This window comes from Rhinoderma darwinii, chromosome 5, assembly GCF_050947455.1.
Source record: "Rhinoderma darwinii isolate aRhiDar2 chromosome 5, aRhiDar2.hap1, whole genome shotgun sequence".
NCBI lineage: Eukaryota > Metazoa > Chordata > Amphibia > Anura > Rhinodermatidae > Rhinoderma > Rhinoderma darwinii.
In genome coordinates this window covers 302,365,379-302,379,839 of record NC_134691.1, presented here as the reverse complement: position 1 = coordinate 302,379,839, position 14,461 = coordinate 302,365,379, and the positions used below count along the sequence as shown (strand labels likewise).

Here is a 14,461-nt window from a genome sequence, read left to right as displayed (position 1 = left end):
GCCCCTATCTGCTATTGCAGCAGATAGGCGCTGCAATGTAGATTACAGTAACGTTTTTATTTTTTTAAAACGAGCATTTTTGGCCAAGTTATGACCATTTTTGTAGTTATGCAAATGAGGCTTGCAAAAGTCCAAGTGGGCGTGTTTAAAAGTAAAAGTCCAAGTGGGCGTGTATTATGTGGTACATCGGGGCGTTTTTAATACTTTTACTAGCTGGCCGTTCTGATGAGAAGTATCATCCACTTCTCTTCAGAACGCCCAGCTTCTGGCAGTGCTGATCTGTGACGTCACTCACAGGTCCTGCATCGTGTCAGACGAGCGGGGACACATCGGCACCAGAGGCTACAGATGATTCTGCATCGGCGTTTGCAGGTAAGTAGCTACATCGACTTACCTGCTAACGCCGATGCTGCTGCAGAATCAACTGAAGCCTCTGGTGCCGATGTGTCCGACACGATGCAGGACCTGTGAGTGACGTCACAGATCTGCACTGCCAGAAGCTGGGCGTTCTGAAGAGAAGTGGATGATACTTCTCGTCAGAGCGCCCAGCTAGTAAAAGTAGTAAACACGCCCCGATGTACGCACACAATACACGCCCAGTTGGACTTTTACTTTTAAACACACCCACTTGGACTTTTGCAAGCCTCATTTGCATAACTACAAAAATGGTCATAACTTGGCCAAAAATGCTCGTTTTTTTAAAATAAAAACGTTACTGTAATCTACATTGCAGCGCCTATCTGCTGCAATAGCAGATAGGGGTTGCAAAATCTGGTGACAGAGCCTCTTTAAGTATTTATAGAATAGCTACAGGATATGCCATAAATGCCTAATAGGTGCAGGTCCCACTCTAGGACCCTAACCTTTCAGGAGAATGGGGATCTGGAGATCCCCTTTCACTGATTTGCGGCCACAACATTCTCCGTAGAGTTCAATGCAAACAGCCCTCTTCATTGAAGCCGATGAAAGTTACAGAAAGCTAAGCAAATTCAGCTCTTGATTGAAGTCTGTGAAGACTGAGTTGCCTGCAGACCTGCAAATGGGGGGCCATCAATCCCCTGTTCTGTCAAAAACTGGGAGCCCCAGAGGTGGGACCCACACCTATCAGCCATTTTTGGCATGCATTTGGCAAATACAAGCAGCACATTGTGATATCATGATGACATGACAAGCCCAGCTCTGCTATATCCATAAACCAATATACAAGTTAAGTTTTATTGTTTTAAACCCAGAAGTAGACAATATATTTTTTTACTAGTGACCTAACACCTCAAATGTTATCCTTTGAAACCTACCTGAGCAAATTCTTGTAGCCCCTAAGTAGTGAAACAGTGTATTAAATAATGCAGAGATCCTATAAAGAGAATGACTTACTTGAACCCTTGATCAGACTATGTATACAGTATTCCACTACAGCATTGGGTAGAGCAGACTACTGTCATGAGTATAGTGCCGCTTTAAGGCAAAAATCATCCCGGCAACTTCATCTTCCAATCAACTGTAGGTTTATTTCTTTCACTGTATACAGATACAAACTGATTCTTATTATTATATACCTGATATTATTATTTTTCAGTGTTAACTCAAAATATTACAATAAAACATTAATTTTCTGAATAAAAAACTGCTGTGCTAAGGGACTGCATAGAAAAGACAAAGATTTAAGGCCAGGTTAAAGTAAATCACGCAGTATTGAATCCTATTCTCTCAAAAGACCGTAATACATTGTTAATGCAGACGGCAAACACTACCATATCAAACATATTGATCTCACGTTCAGCAAAGTGTGAAAAATAGTTTGATGCAACTGCAGTATATACCAAGAATGCTTAAAATGGCAACTTTATTGTACAGTAAATGTAACGACACATCTGTGTGCGAGTAGAAGTATTTGTACGGTAAAAAGGCGCATATCCATAGTTGATGTAAGATGCTGGATTTATGGCCAACACATCCCTGTACAGACAGGGCAATTTAGAAATCGTTTTTATTTTGATTCTTTTACGTTTTTAGGGCTTATAGATTTCTAATTCCTAATGTCATAATTTAAGACTATGCACAATTAATTTATTTGTATTGCTACACTGCACCTAAAAAATGAAGTAACTTTGAAAATAGTCTTCGTTACAATTATCCTACGGTTTTGTGTCTGCAGCTTCTATGCAGACCGATATCTCTCCATGGTGACAAACTACAAACAATTCCTGTGTGCAGTTTGATCATGCCGTCATGTGTCACTTTATTCCAACTACCCCCTGCTTCTTGTTAATCTACAGAGAGTAAAAGCAGGAAAAGATGGAAAAGACTAACCCCAAGACTGCAGGATCAGACTACAGTAGTCTGTAACCATGGAAACATAGAATTCTGCATGGGAGAATCCAGAAAACGATAGGATAGTTTTAATTAGGACCTTTTTTTATTTTATATGCATTGAAGAAATAAAATGGTTGCAAAAATGCAAAAAAACCTCTTAAAGTCCTTTTATGAAATGGTTTGAAAAATAAGAGAATTTTTTTTTGTCATTGAACTTAAGCTGTAAGTATCTAGTTAAGACACACTCAATTACACATCTGTAGAAGGTGATTGCCCAAGCTACATATCTAAAGTCTAAATATGTTGGGGTTTTTCTCTAACAGATTCTTAGGGTATGTGCACACGTAGTGACCAAAAACGTCTGAAAATACAGAGCCCCTGATTTTCAGACGTTTTTTGAGCAACTCGCGTTTTTCGCTGCGTTTTTCGCGCCGTTTTCGTGCCGTTTTTTCCGTCCGTTTTTGGAGCTGTTTTCATTGGAGTCTATGAGAAAACAGCTCCAAAAACGTCCAAAGTAGTGTCCTGCACTTCTTTTGACGAGGCTGTATTTTTACGCGTCGTCGTTTGACAGCTGTCAAACGACGACGCGTAAATGACAGGTCGTCTGCACAGTACGTCGGCAAACCCATTCAAATGAATGGGCAGATGTTTGCCGACGTATTGTAGCCCTATTTTCAGACGTAAAACGAGGCATAATACGCCTCGTTTACGTCTGAAAATAGGTCGTGTGAACCCAGCCTTATATGACCAAAAGATGACAGGTAACATCCATTTACTTTACAATTTTTTTTATTATCTTGTACAAAAAAATCGTAACCATTATTTGTTAAGCAATACGTGTGGCAGAATAAATATTCTTATTGATTTACAGCACTCATGAAACTAACACAAATACTTATGTCTTTCAGGCCAACTTGACCTGCTGACCTGAAAAGTGTAAGAATTAGTGTGATGATCCGGTCAATAGAATTGCTGTATCTCGACAAGGGATATTTATTCTATTCTATGCATGTTATCACAACCATTATGTTTGTATATAATGTGGAGTCCAAGCAATTTGAGGGTGGGGATTTCCTTAATTAAAATTGTCTAATGCGTATAATTACCCTGCCATCTGTTGACATTGATTGGTTCAAAGCTACCAGGTACTGTTCTTGTTGTCTCTCCTGACTGGCTCAGTCAAACATATAAAGCCTAGAAATTGTTTAAATCCAAGAAAAGAAGTACAAATACTATAATAGTAGCACAAATCATAAGACTTTGTTAACACTAATGTTATGGCTTCCATTATGGATCCTGACAAATCCCATTGATTTATAATAGGATAGGATTTTTTGTTTTATTAAGGGATAAATAGTTCAGAATGCTACAATTTTCTGATCGGTAAAGAGCAACAGAAATCCAAGGCAAAAGAGCGGATCAGAAGTGTGAACTGAGTCTAATACTGGGCCTTAATCTTTATAAACCGCAAAATAAGGAACTATTATAATCTTTAAAGGCTATGTAAACATTTGAAGGGAATATATGTGTATATATATATATATATATATATATATATATATATATCAATGTTTTATTATATTTTGAACAAGTTTTGAATCGGTTGTTATTAAAAAAAAAATACTCTTTGTATCTCAAAAAGAATAAATGCAAAAAAAAGATTAAAAAAAAACCTAATTCAAAACGTTTTCCAAATAAAATAAACCATTGATTTGGAAAATAAAAATTGCCTTCAAAGGTTTGCATAGTCTTTAATTGTGTTCCAGTTTACCACCCTTGAATAACCGATTTAAAGGGGTTTTCCCATCAGAGACATTTATGACATATACACAGGATATGTCATAAATGTCAGATAGACCTTTGGGACCCGCACCTATCTCTAGAACGGGGTGCACTAAACTCCTACTGCTCTGTGTTGCGGCTAAATCGTGTGATTTCCGAAAATGAATTACAGAAACAGCGTAGCTCGCTGAGCTACGCTGTTTCCGTAACTCCCATAGTAGTGAAGGGCAGTTATGGCATCAGCGTAGCATGCGAGCTACGCTGTTTCTGTAACTACTATTCTGTTCTATGGGACTTACGGAAACAGTAGCTCAGCGAACTACGCTGTTTTCGTAATTCATTGTCGGAAATCAAACATTCAGTTGCAACACAGAACAGTGGAATGGGGTTTAGGGGGCCCCGTTCTAGAGATAGGTGCGGGTCCCAAAGGTGGGACCCGGATCTATCTGACATTTATGACGTAGCCTGTTGATATGTCATAAATGTCTCTAATGGGAAATCCCCTTTAATGTCTTGTAAATCAACTTGTTGTCAACTGTGCTACTTGTTAAGCAATACCAACATAGGTTAAAGAAAATAATTTTCAGGGTTGTCCATGACTAGTCATGTGACCGCTTAGGCCCTGTCTACATACGCTTCAGAGCTTCCATTTATAACAGAAGCCACAGCGCAATGCCAGATCATCTTATGTTGGATACCACCAGTGCCTGATCGACCTTATTGGCTTAAAATAAAGTCAAGTTTTCCATTGCTTAGACGGGAAGAGTAGTGCTAAAGCTTGTTAATATGTAACCTTTGATGCTCTAAGCCGCACACATCTAGTGATCACACCTTTCTGCAAAGAACCTTTAAGGCTTTTGTTTGCTTTAATGAGTAGACTATAATACCACAATCATGAATAATGTAGTCAGTCTCATATGTATAGATAATTCAATAATTCATTCATTCATTACTTAAAGTTAAGCCGCATTTACATGTACAGTGCTAGTGTCCAAAGAGAATGAGATCACATGATAATGCCACATAACTACATGCCCATGATATTTGATCGATGACACATAAATTCAACCCATTTTTCATTATGTCTTTTTGACTTCTAGTAGAGTAAAAATTGGAATTTCAGAGGACAGGGGCGTCGCTAGCACCGGACCTCTGGGGCCCAAGCCCCAGAACTTTGGCCCGGATCCCCGGGCGACTGCCGCTACAAGGTCGCAGCAGTCACAATTGCGACCGGGCAGCGGCCCCACACACCGCATCTATAGAAATTTACTATAGTAACTGGGGCCTATGTCATAAAATACACGGGCCCCTGTTACTATAGCAATACCACTATACTTACCCTCCTTTCCGAGCGCAGCGGAAGTCCTGACGTCTTCTCGAGTCACGATGTCACGACGCTGGATGGTGTCGGGACATCCGCTGTTCCGAAGAGCTGGGTAAGTGTAACATCATTACTGCCTGCTGGGGCCCTGTATCTAAGCCTGCCTTGTGGTAGGCTTAGATAAAGGGTCCAACAGACAGCATTTCACATGGGCTTAGATACTGGGCCCATGTGTGATACTATGTGTTGGACCATGTATCTAGCTTACTACAAGGCAGGCTTAGATACAGGACCCCAGCAGATGGTAATCCTATACTGTATAAGATTACTGTCGGCTGGGGCCCTGTATCTAAGCCTAACATGTGGTAGGCTTAGATACAGGGTTCAACAGACAGTATCACACATGGGCCCTGTATCTAAGCCTACCACCTGTATTACTAATTTATTCTTTTTTGTGTTTGTGTTTTTATACAGGTTTGATCATTGGACTACGTTGGATTCGAGGAGTACTTCGATGACGGCTTTTTTATTTTCAATAAAATAGTTATGAGGGATGTGTGTTTTTTTTTATTTCAATAAAAAATATATTTCTGTCTTTTCATTTTCTTTTAAGCTTCATTACTACCGCCTTAGTAATGGCCGCTGCCTGATTGACAGCGTCCATTACTAAGGCAGGGCTTAGTGTTAGCCAGTGCAGAGACTAACACTAACCCCCATTATTACCCACCGCCACCAGGCGTACCTGTACACTCCACATTGCAGAACTATCCTATTTAGTTCTTTTTATTGTTATACTAATAAAATTGGAGCAGGAGTTCCTTTTTACTTTCACCCAGCGCTGGATTTTGGTTCACTTTTTTCTCCAATGGTGGTTAGTGTTAGCCTTTTCACCGGCTAACATTAAGCCCCGCCTTAGTAAAACCAGCACACATCCCTCATTAACCTTTTTATTGAGAATAAAAAAAGCCGTAATCGACATTGTCCTCAAATCCGACATAGTCCAACAACCGAACTTGTAAAAAAACACAAATACGCCAAAAAAATAGTAAGACATACAAAAGCAAAGCTGTAAAGGATCTGCCAGGCACTACGTCTGGGTATACTCCCAGGATTAATCAGTCGACACCTGAGGCCAGACCTCTGAGACTGACACCTGCTCCCACCAATCAGGGTGGCAGGCTCAGGAGTGGGAGAGCCTAGCGCGGCCTGGTCAGTCAGAGTTAGCTCCGCCCCCTGTCCATTTATACCTGCCGTTTTCTCTTCCTCCTTGCTTGTTATTCTTCTTGGATTCCTGGCCCCACTGCTGCCTTGCTCCAGCCTGCTTCTGCCGTGCTTCTGTCTTGCTTCAGTTCCGTTTATCCTGCGTTGCTCTGCCCCTGGCTTGCTTCTGCTCCGTGCTCCCGTTTGTATACTCCACTACTTCCTGATCCTGACTGGCTCATTCACCGCTCCGTCTCCTCGCGGCGTTCCGTGGGCTACTGTATTCCCTTGCGTGTTCCCTGTTTGTACTCCTTGCACTTAGACAGCGTAGGGACCGCCGCCAAGTTGTACCCCGTCGCCTAGGGCGGGTCATTGCAAGTAGGCAGGGACAGGGCGGTGGGTAGATTAGGGCTCACTTGTTCCCTTCACCTCCTTCCTGCCATTACAAAAGCTCTTCTTAAACTTCCCTTTCCTGGGTCCAGCGCTGGAGCCGCAATGTCAGCGAGCTGGTCCCTATATCTAATCCTATCATGTGTGATACTGTCTGCTGAGCCAATGTATCTAATCCTATCCATAGCCATAGGGTCGTAGTGCTATAGATCTGCTGTCTCATATATATATATATATATATATATAAATATATATATATATATACACACACATACATACACGCACACCTTTTGTTTGGGGGGGGGTGAACATATGCTAGTACAAGGATACTTACTGCTGGGGCCCTGTATCTAAGTTTATTATGTGTGATACTGTCTGCTGGGGCCATGTATCTAAGCCTACCATGCATGATACTGTCTGCTGAGACAATGCATCCAATTCTATCCAGTGGTGTAGCTATAAGAGCCTTAGTCTTATAGATATGCTATCTCCGATATGTATGTAAAAATTTACTTATTTCTCGGGGGGGGGGGGGGGGGGGAAATAAATATATGTCTTGGGGCTGGTGCCCCTGATTTTTTAAGATCCTCCATCTCAATAACAGTGCATTACAGAAGAGCACTGACACATCAGAATTAATTATGTTGGTTGGAGCATACTTCATACTCATTTTGGCATGTTATCTACTCAGACCCATAATTTTATATCTTCTCCGAGTAAGGAAAATTAAAAACATCACCTATACGTTCAAAAAACATTTGACATGTCGGACCCCCACCGATACAAACGTCTGACATGTCACTATGATATGTCAAAAGTATTTTAAATAGTATAGGTAGACTTTAAAAACATCATGCTATTATATATGGATGACCATTTATAACGCTCCACTGTAAAAAGTGTGATTATTTGTAACATAAGTGATCTTTTCTAATTCTACTACTACTGTACGTTTTTGGGGTACATTTTAAAGGGGATTCCGACAGCCCAGCAAAAAAATCAAAACCTCACCAAACTCAAATAAGATGTTTCCTTAATGGTATTACATCATTAACCAATCTGAAATATTCTTTTTTTTTGTGCCAGTGACCTACCACTGCTATTGCAGCACAAAGGCTCCTCCACTAATGGGTTGCGGACGGGACTTAGTGGCGCTGCTCTACTGCATCTCACTGCATGCTATTGTGCCTTCTCTGAAACCTAATCGCAGCCCACATCTCTGTACATTCTTCCACTCCCACCTTCACTCTATACGGCTAACCTAATAGATTCGGAACAGTTTTATCCTCTTTAGATGAGATGTATAATGATGTGCCGACACTACTGGTAGTAGGAAGCAAGAAGAAGTCACGTGGAAAGTGTCGGCATGTCATCATATAGCTGAAAACTACTGAGCTTCCTGAATCATGTGACTGGCGTGCCGATTGGGATTTCTGCACAAAAGTGGAAAATCAACTGATTAGTAAGTACATTTTAATCATATTGTAGGAGTAATGGGCTGGTGTTTTGTTTGTTTGGATAACCCTTTACCGTTAGTGACCGCACCATAGTGTTTTTACGGCGGCCACGAATAGGCTTTATTCCAATGCTGTAGCCTTTTTACGGCGCTGCATCAGAATAAATAAATAGAGCAGGGAGCCGTTAATTCTCCGTCGACTGCGTTATTGGTTCCGTCAAAACAATGGAACCCTGTCACAACGGTGACCAACGGAAACCATTAACAATGTTTCCGTCACCATTGAGATCAATGGTGAGGGAAACGGAAGCTAAGGTGTCCGTTTGCCTTTCCGATGAGGGATTAACCTGACGGAAACCTCGACGGAACCCCTCAACGGATGTGGAACGCTGATGCGAACAGGCCCAAAGTTACTAATTTTGTAACTTTTCCAAGATTAAATGCATTGTTTTCTTTATTTGTGTAACAGTTTGTCAAACTAGACTCCCACCCACGATTGGAAAATGTACCCTTTTGTATACATACTTAATAAAATAATATGTACAAAAGCTTGAGGCTTGCGACCGCAAAAAAAATAAAAATAATAATTTAGCATTGTGACACTAAAATGACCCTTTTGTTTGTAATATATTACAATATGTACTAAGCAAAGTCAATAATTCATTTATTAAAGTCAATGAGGCAGATTTACTATTCAAAATACACCAGAATTCGGGCGTACAAGCTGTGCACCACATTTATTAAATGTTTTAGACACTTTTTGTGCCGCGCTCTAGAAGAGGAGTAGCTTAGCAATAAAGATGCATAAAGGGGCGTGCATGCGCAAAAAACTGGCATTAACTAAGCCAACCAAGTGGTGGTATAAGGAGGGGAATTGTCTAACAGGTCCAGCTAGTTGCGCCAATTTATCATACAGTATGCACCACTTTGATCAATTTGGCGCATCCTCTTACTGCCTTGTCTAAGTTTACATTGTCTATGACAGTATACGTAAATCTGCCCCAATGTCCAGAAATAATAAAGAAATAATGCTACATTTTACACCAAATTTGCATTGAGTTGAATATATACATATACACTACCGTTCAAAAGTTTAGGGTCACTTAGAAATTTCCTTATTTTTGAAAGAAAAGCACAGTTTTTTTCAATGAAGATAACATTAAATTAATCAGAAATACACTCTATACATTGTTAATGTGGTAAATGACTATTCTAGCTGCAAACGTCTGGTTTTTAATGCAATATCTACATAGGTGTATAGAGGCCCATTTCCAGCAACCATCACTCCCGTGTTCTAATGGTACATTGTGTTTGCTAACTGTGTTAGAAGGCTAATGGATGATTAGAAAACACTTGAAAACCCTTGTGCAATTATGTTAGCACCGCTGTAAACAGTTTTGCTGTTTAGAGGAGCTATAAAACTGACCTTCCTTTGAGCTAGTTGAGAATCTGGAGCATTACATTTGTGGGTTCAATTAAACTCTCCAAATGGCTAGAAGTAGAGAGTTTTCATGTGAAACTCGACAGTCTATTCTTGTTCTTAGAAATGAAGGCTATTCCATGCGAGAAATTGCCAAGAAACGGAAGATTTCCTACAACGGTGTGTACTACTCCCTTCAGAGGACAGCACAAACAGGCTCTAACCAGAGTAGAAAGAGAAGGTGGAGGCCCCGCTGCACAACTGAGCAACAAGACAAGTACATTAGAGTCTCTAGTTTGAGAAATAGACGCCTCACAGGTCCTCAACTGGCAGCTTCATTAAATAGTACCCGCAAAACGCCACTGTCAACGTCTACAGTTAAGAGGCGACTGCGGGAAGCTGGTCTTCAGGGCAGAGTGGCAAAGAAAAAGCCATATCTGAGACTGGCTAATAAAAGGAAAAGATTAGTATGGGCAAAAGCACACAAACATTGGACAGAGGAAGATTGGAAAAAAGTGTTATGGACAGACGAATCTAAGTTTGAGGTGTTTGGATCACACAAAAGAACATTTGTGAGACGCAGAACAACTGAAAAGATGCTGGAAGAGTGCCTGACGCCATCTGTCAAGCATGGTGGAGGTAATGTGATGGTCTGGGGTTGCTTCGGTGCTGGTAAAGTGGGAGATTTGTACAAGGTAAAAGGGATTTTGAATAAGGAAGGTTATCACTCCATTTTGCAACGCCATGCGATACCCTGTGGACAGCGCTTGATTGGAGCCAATTTCATCCTACAACAGGACAATTACCCAAAGCACACCTCCAAATTATGCGAGAACTATTTAGGGAAGAAGCAGGCAGCTGGTATTCTATCTGTAATGGAGTGGCCAGCGCAGTCACCAGATCTCAACCCCATAGAGCTGTTGTGGGAGCAGCTTGACCGTATGGTACACAAGAAGTACCCATTAAGCCAATTCAACTTTTGGGAGGGGCTTCTGGAAGCATGGGGTGAAATTTCTCCCGATTACCTCAGCAAATTAACAGCTAGAATGCCAAAGGTCTGCAATGCTGTAATTGCTGCAAATGGAGCATTCTTTGACGAAAGCAAAGTTTGAAGGAGAAAATTATTATTTCAAATAAAAATCATTATTTCTAACCTTGTCAATGTCTTGACTATATTTTCTAGTCATTTTGCAACTCATTTGATAAATATAAGTGTGAGTTTTCATGGAAAACACAAAATTGTCTGGATGACCCCAAACTTTTGAACGGTAGTGTATATATATATATATATATATATATATATATATATATATATATATATACATACAGTATCATGGGTCATGCATACAAAAGTCTTCTGGATGTAATTTTTTTGCCTGAATAAGTGTCTCAGCTCTTCAAAATATGCATAAAAATGTCTCACAATGTATGATGAATGTGGCGTACATGGAATGACTTGTAGCAGCCATTGTTGATGTGCATTTCCAATACTTTTTTGTACTACAAAACTTAGAAATACGATTTATGCATACGGTATGTCACATGATATCTGATCGCTCTAAAAAGTGGCAGAACAACTTTTAGCAAAGCAAAATTTTGCAAACTGTTTTTTGTTATGTAGTAAGTGTATGATTTATTTTTATAGCTGGATTTATGTTGTTTCCCGTTCTTATCTGTATAAGCAGGACAAGAGTTTTAGCCTGCGGAATCTGGGTCGGTAAAATAAACTGCGGCGATCACAAATTTCTATTGGATTTACTTTGAGAAGTGACACATATATAATAATACAACAGTTCTATATTTCAAAATAAATCCAATACTTACTATGGTATGTTACAAGAATGTATATATTCTCTTTATTAAACTACTAACAATGTATTAGTAAGAATCAAAAGCACAAACGTAACAACAAATAACACATTAAACAATTCCTTCAATTCCGAGTTCCCAAACTTTTGTATTATGTGCACAAATTGCATAAGTGTTAATTTTACTTAGTATCCAAAAAGTTAAATACAAAATTCTAAACCTACACAGAGGAGATACCGCCCCTGCTGGGACTATACAGTGATAGAGACATAAATATAATTATAACTGACATCTATGAAACAGGTAGTGCCATAATGAGACATGGCGATGAGTAGACTTGTCATTTACACTCCTGTAAATTCCCTATTAAAGGTGAAGCTGATGCATGTCCTATCCTGAGCACTTTATATAGATCAATAAAAGAAAGAGTAGCGTCATTGTGATAGCCTTATATAAACAGCCTATGATCGTTTTCACATTAACCCCTTGGTGGCTTTTTTGTAGCAGCTCAAGGCTAGGCATTCACAACTTATACAGAATCTATTTCTTCTATTGCTGCACCTAAAGGTACTTAGATCAGCTGCAGGGAGAAATAAACCAGCACAGAACCCCAGCCATGAGATTAACAGCACATGACATTATTGTGCATGCTCTACATGCCTGAGATATATGTAGAAGAATGCCCTTGTGTTTCTCCTATTCTCTCTATGTTGCTATCTACTAGTTAACACAGTACTAAGCAAGACAGCCCTGCATTTCAGCACCATGCTCTGTGGACAGCGCCGAAAGGATGAAGAGAACTAATAAAGCCAAATAAATAAAATGCAACAATTGCCATCACACATCTTTATATCATCTAAAATTCTGTATACTATGTAAGAACATAAACCTACTGTCAGTGAGGCATACAACATGTTAAACAGACAGGACATAAAAAAAATCACTGGGTCCTACCTTGGGTCCCTTGGTGGGTGGACATTTGACGTTATTTGTTGCACCGGCTGTTTGGTTCATGTCGGTATAATAAGAGTTCCTTCAACTTCTTTCCTAAGTCCCTAAGGAACCTTCCAAGAGTTGCAATCCTATGACTGTACAGTGTCTATAACAGGAGGTCAGGCTTTGTATTCTATCTGTAACGTGGCAGCGTAAAGGGTCCTGAGTAGAGATATATTCCAGTCAGTGTGATGCTGAGCTGGTATACAGCACAGCTCTGTGACCATGCAAGAGCTATTAGTATACAAATAACGTTATTCTCAGCCAGAGAAGTTCAGCAGAATGAAATGGTGTGAGATCACTGAGCAGATGTGTGCAAATCAACTAGATCCGGGCAGTGCAGCTCCACCTCTGGCAAAGATCACAGGGGATCACTGAATTAGGCTTAGTCGACCTTACAGTATATACAGCAGTCACAGTTATTCCTTGATGAAACTTCCTCAACTGCTAGACTCAGCTGCTGTACCTGTCACACTATCTTACTCCCACTTTCTCGCCACGGTGTACTATGTATTGTTAACCCCTTCAGGTCCAGATGTCTTTTGGTCCTTTGTGTCCAGAGCAAAAAAATATCACGTTTCGAGTAACACATACTCAACATGAATATATAAATATATTATTATTACTATTTTAATTTCATGGTGCATTATTTATACCGTTGACCCTTTCATGTCAGGAGGTTTTTATGGTTTTTCATATCCAGAGCAAAATTTCACCTTTTGGAATAATACAATTTACAAAGGTTTTTTTTATTATTTTTATTTCTTAGACAAAGCATTTTTGGCTCTGCAGAACAGATGTGGTTTTGGGATTCCAAACTGGAATTAATATATTTTACTTTGGTCAGTCTGGCTTCAGTTGTATAGGTTTCATCTTATATATAACGGATCTCATATGACCTGTTTTTTAATGCTTCCTGAAAATCCCCATTGATTTATAATGGTTTTAGGTTTCAGAATTTGTTTACTGCATAGAATAGTACACCATACCACATTATTCTGGCTGTCAAGGAGCAGGAAATCTGATGAAAGTGTGAACAGAGCCCAGGATTATATAGCGGTAAATTGTCAGATATATTAAAATTATGCTTTTGATTCTCATATGTATAGCAGTGCCATTATATATCCATATATGTTAATAAAAAAATTCAGTTCTTTTGCTATAATAAAAGTTTGCTCAGGGGACCAACACAGAACTTTTGGGATACAGCTGTATACTGTCAGCAGCCACTACACAACTGCTTTCTGGTCCAGTAAGGTTCTTGCATTTTGGACATACCAGTGCCTGGGATAATGAATATGTCAATTGACTGATCCTGATCACCACACTGTACAACCCTAGAATGTAGGGCATGCTGGGAGCTATAGTTCCACACCACCAGCACTGAACTATGGTATTGAAGATGCAAGAAATTCAAACAGAAGAGACAAAGCAGCTACACCAGAGATATATAATAGAGCCCTATGAAGATATTCAATACAAAGCGCATAGAACTTATGTCCTCAAAAGTCTCCAAAGAAGTCTTCCTTTAAGACATAATAAACATATCTACCTTCACTATCCTATAAGCAACATCTGCTTGTGGGTGTAAAGCACCCATGTACAAAACTGTTTTAAGGGCAGAATGGCTGGGATAAAACAGACAAAATGTAGGTACGAGAATTCTTATTTTGGTTTTGGGTAAAATATATTTGGTATACCATGTCCTCGCTGGTCTACATGGGCATCAAGGAAGACATGATTGGTGTCTCTCATGCATTATCCTTTAAGCCAATAT

The 14,461-nt window shown here is 39.7% G+C and overlaps 1 protein-coding gene across 1 annotated transcript in view; it reads right to left on the bottom strand.

Annotated features, from left to right (window-relative positions):
- Nucleotides 1-12,926, bottom strand: part of DPP6 (dipeptidyl peptidase like 6) — a 1,261,161-nt gene extending 1,248,235 nt beyond the window's left edge. Inside the window, exon 1 of the mRNA XM_075827374.1 lies at nt 12,646-12,926. Coding sequence (XP_075683489.1) covers nt 12,646-12,705 — 60 coding nt within the window. The 5' untranslated portion in view covers nt 12,706-12,926. The remainder of the gene's footprint in view (nt 1-12,645) is intronic.
- Nucleotides 12,927-14,461: the final 1,535 nt, after the last annotated feature.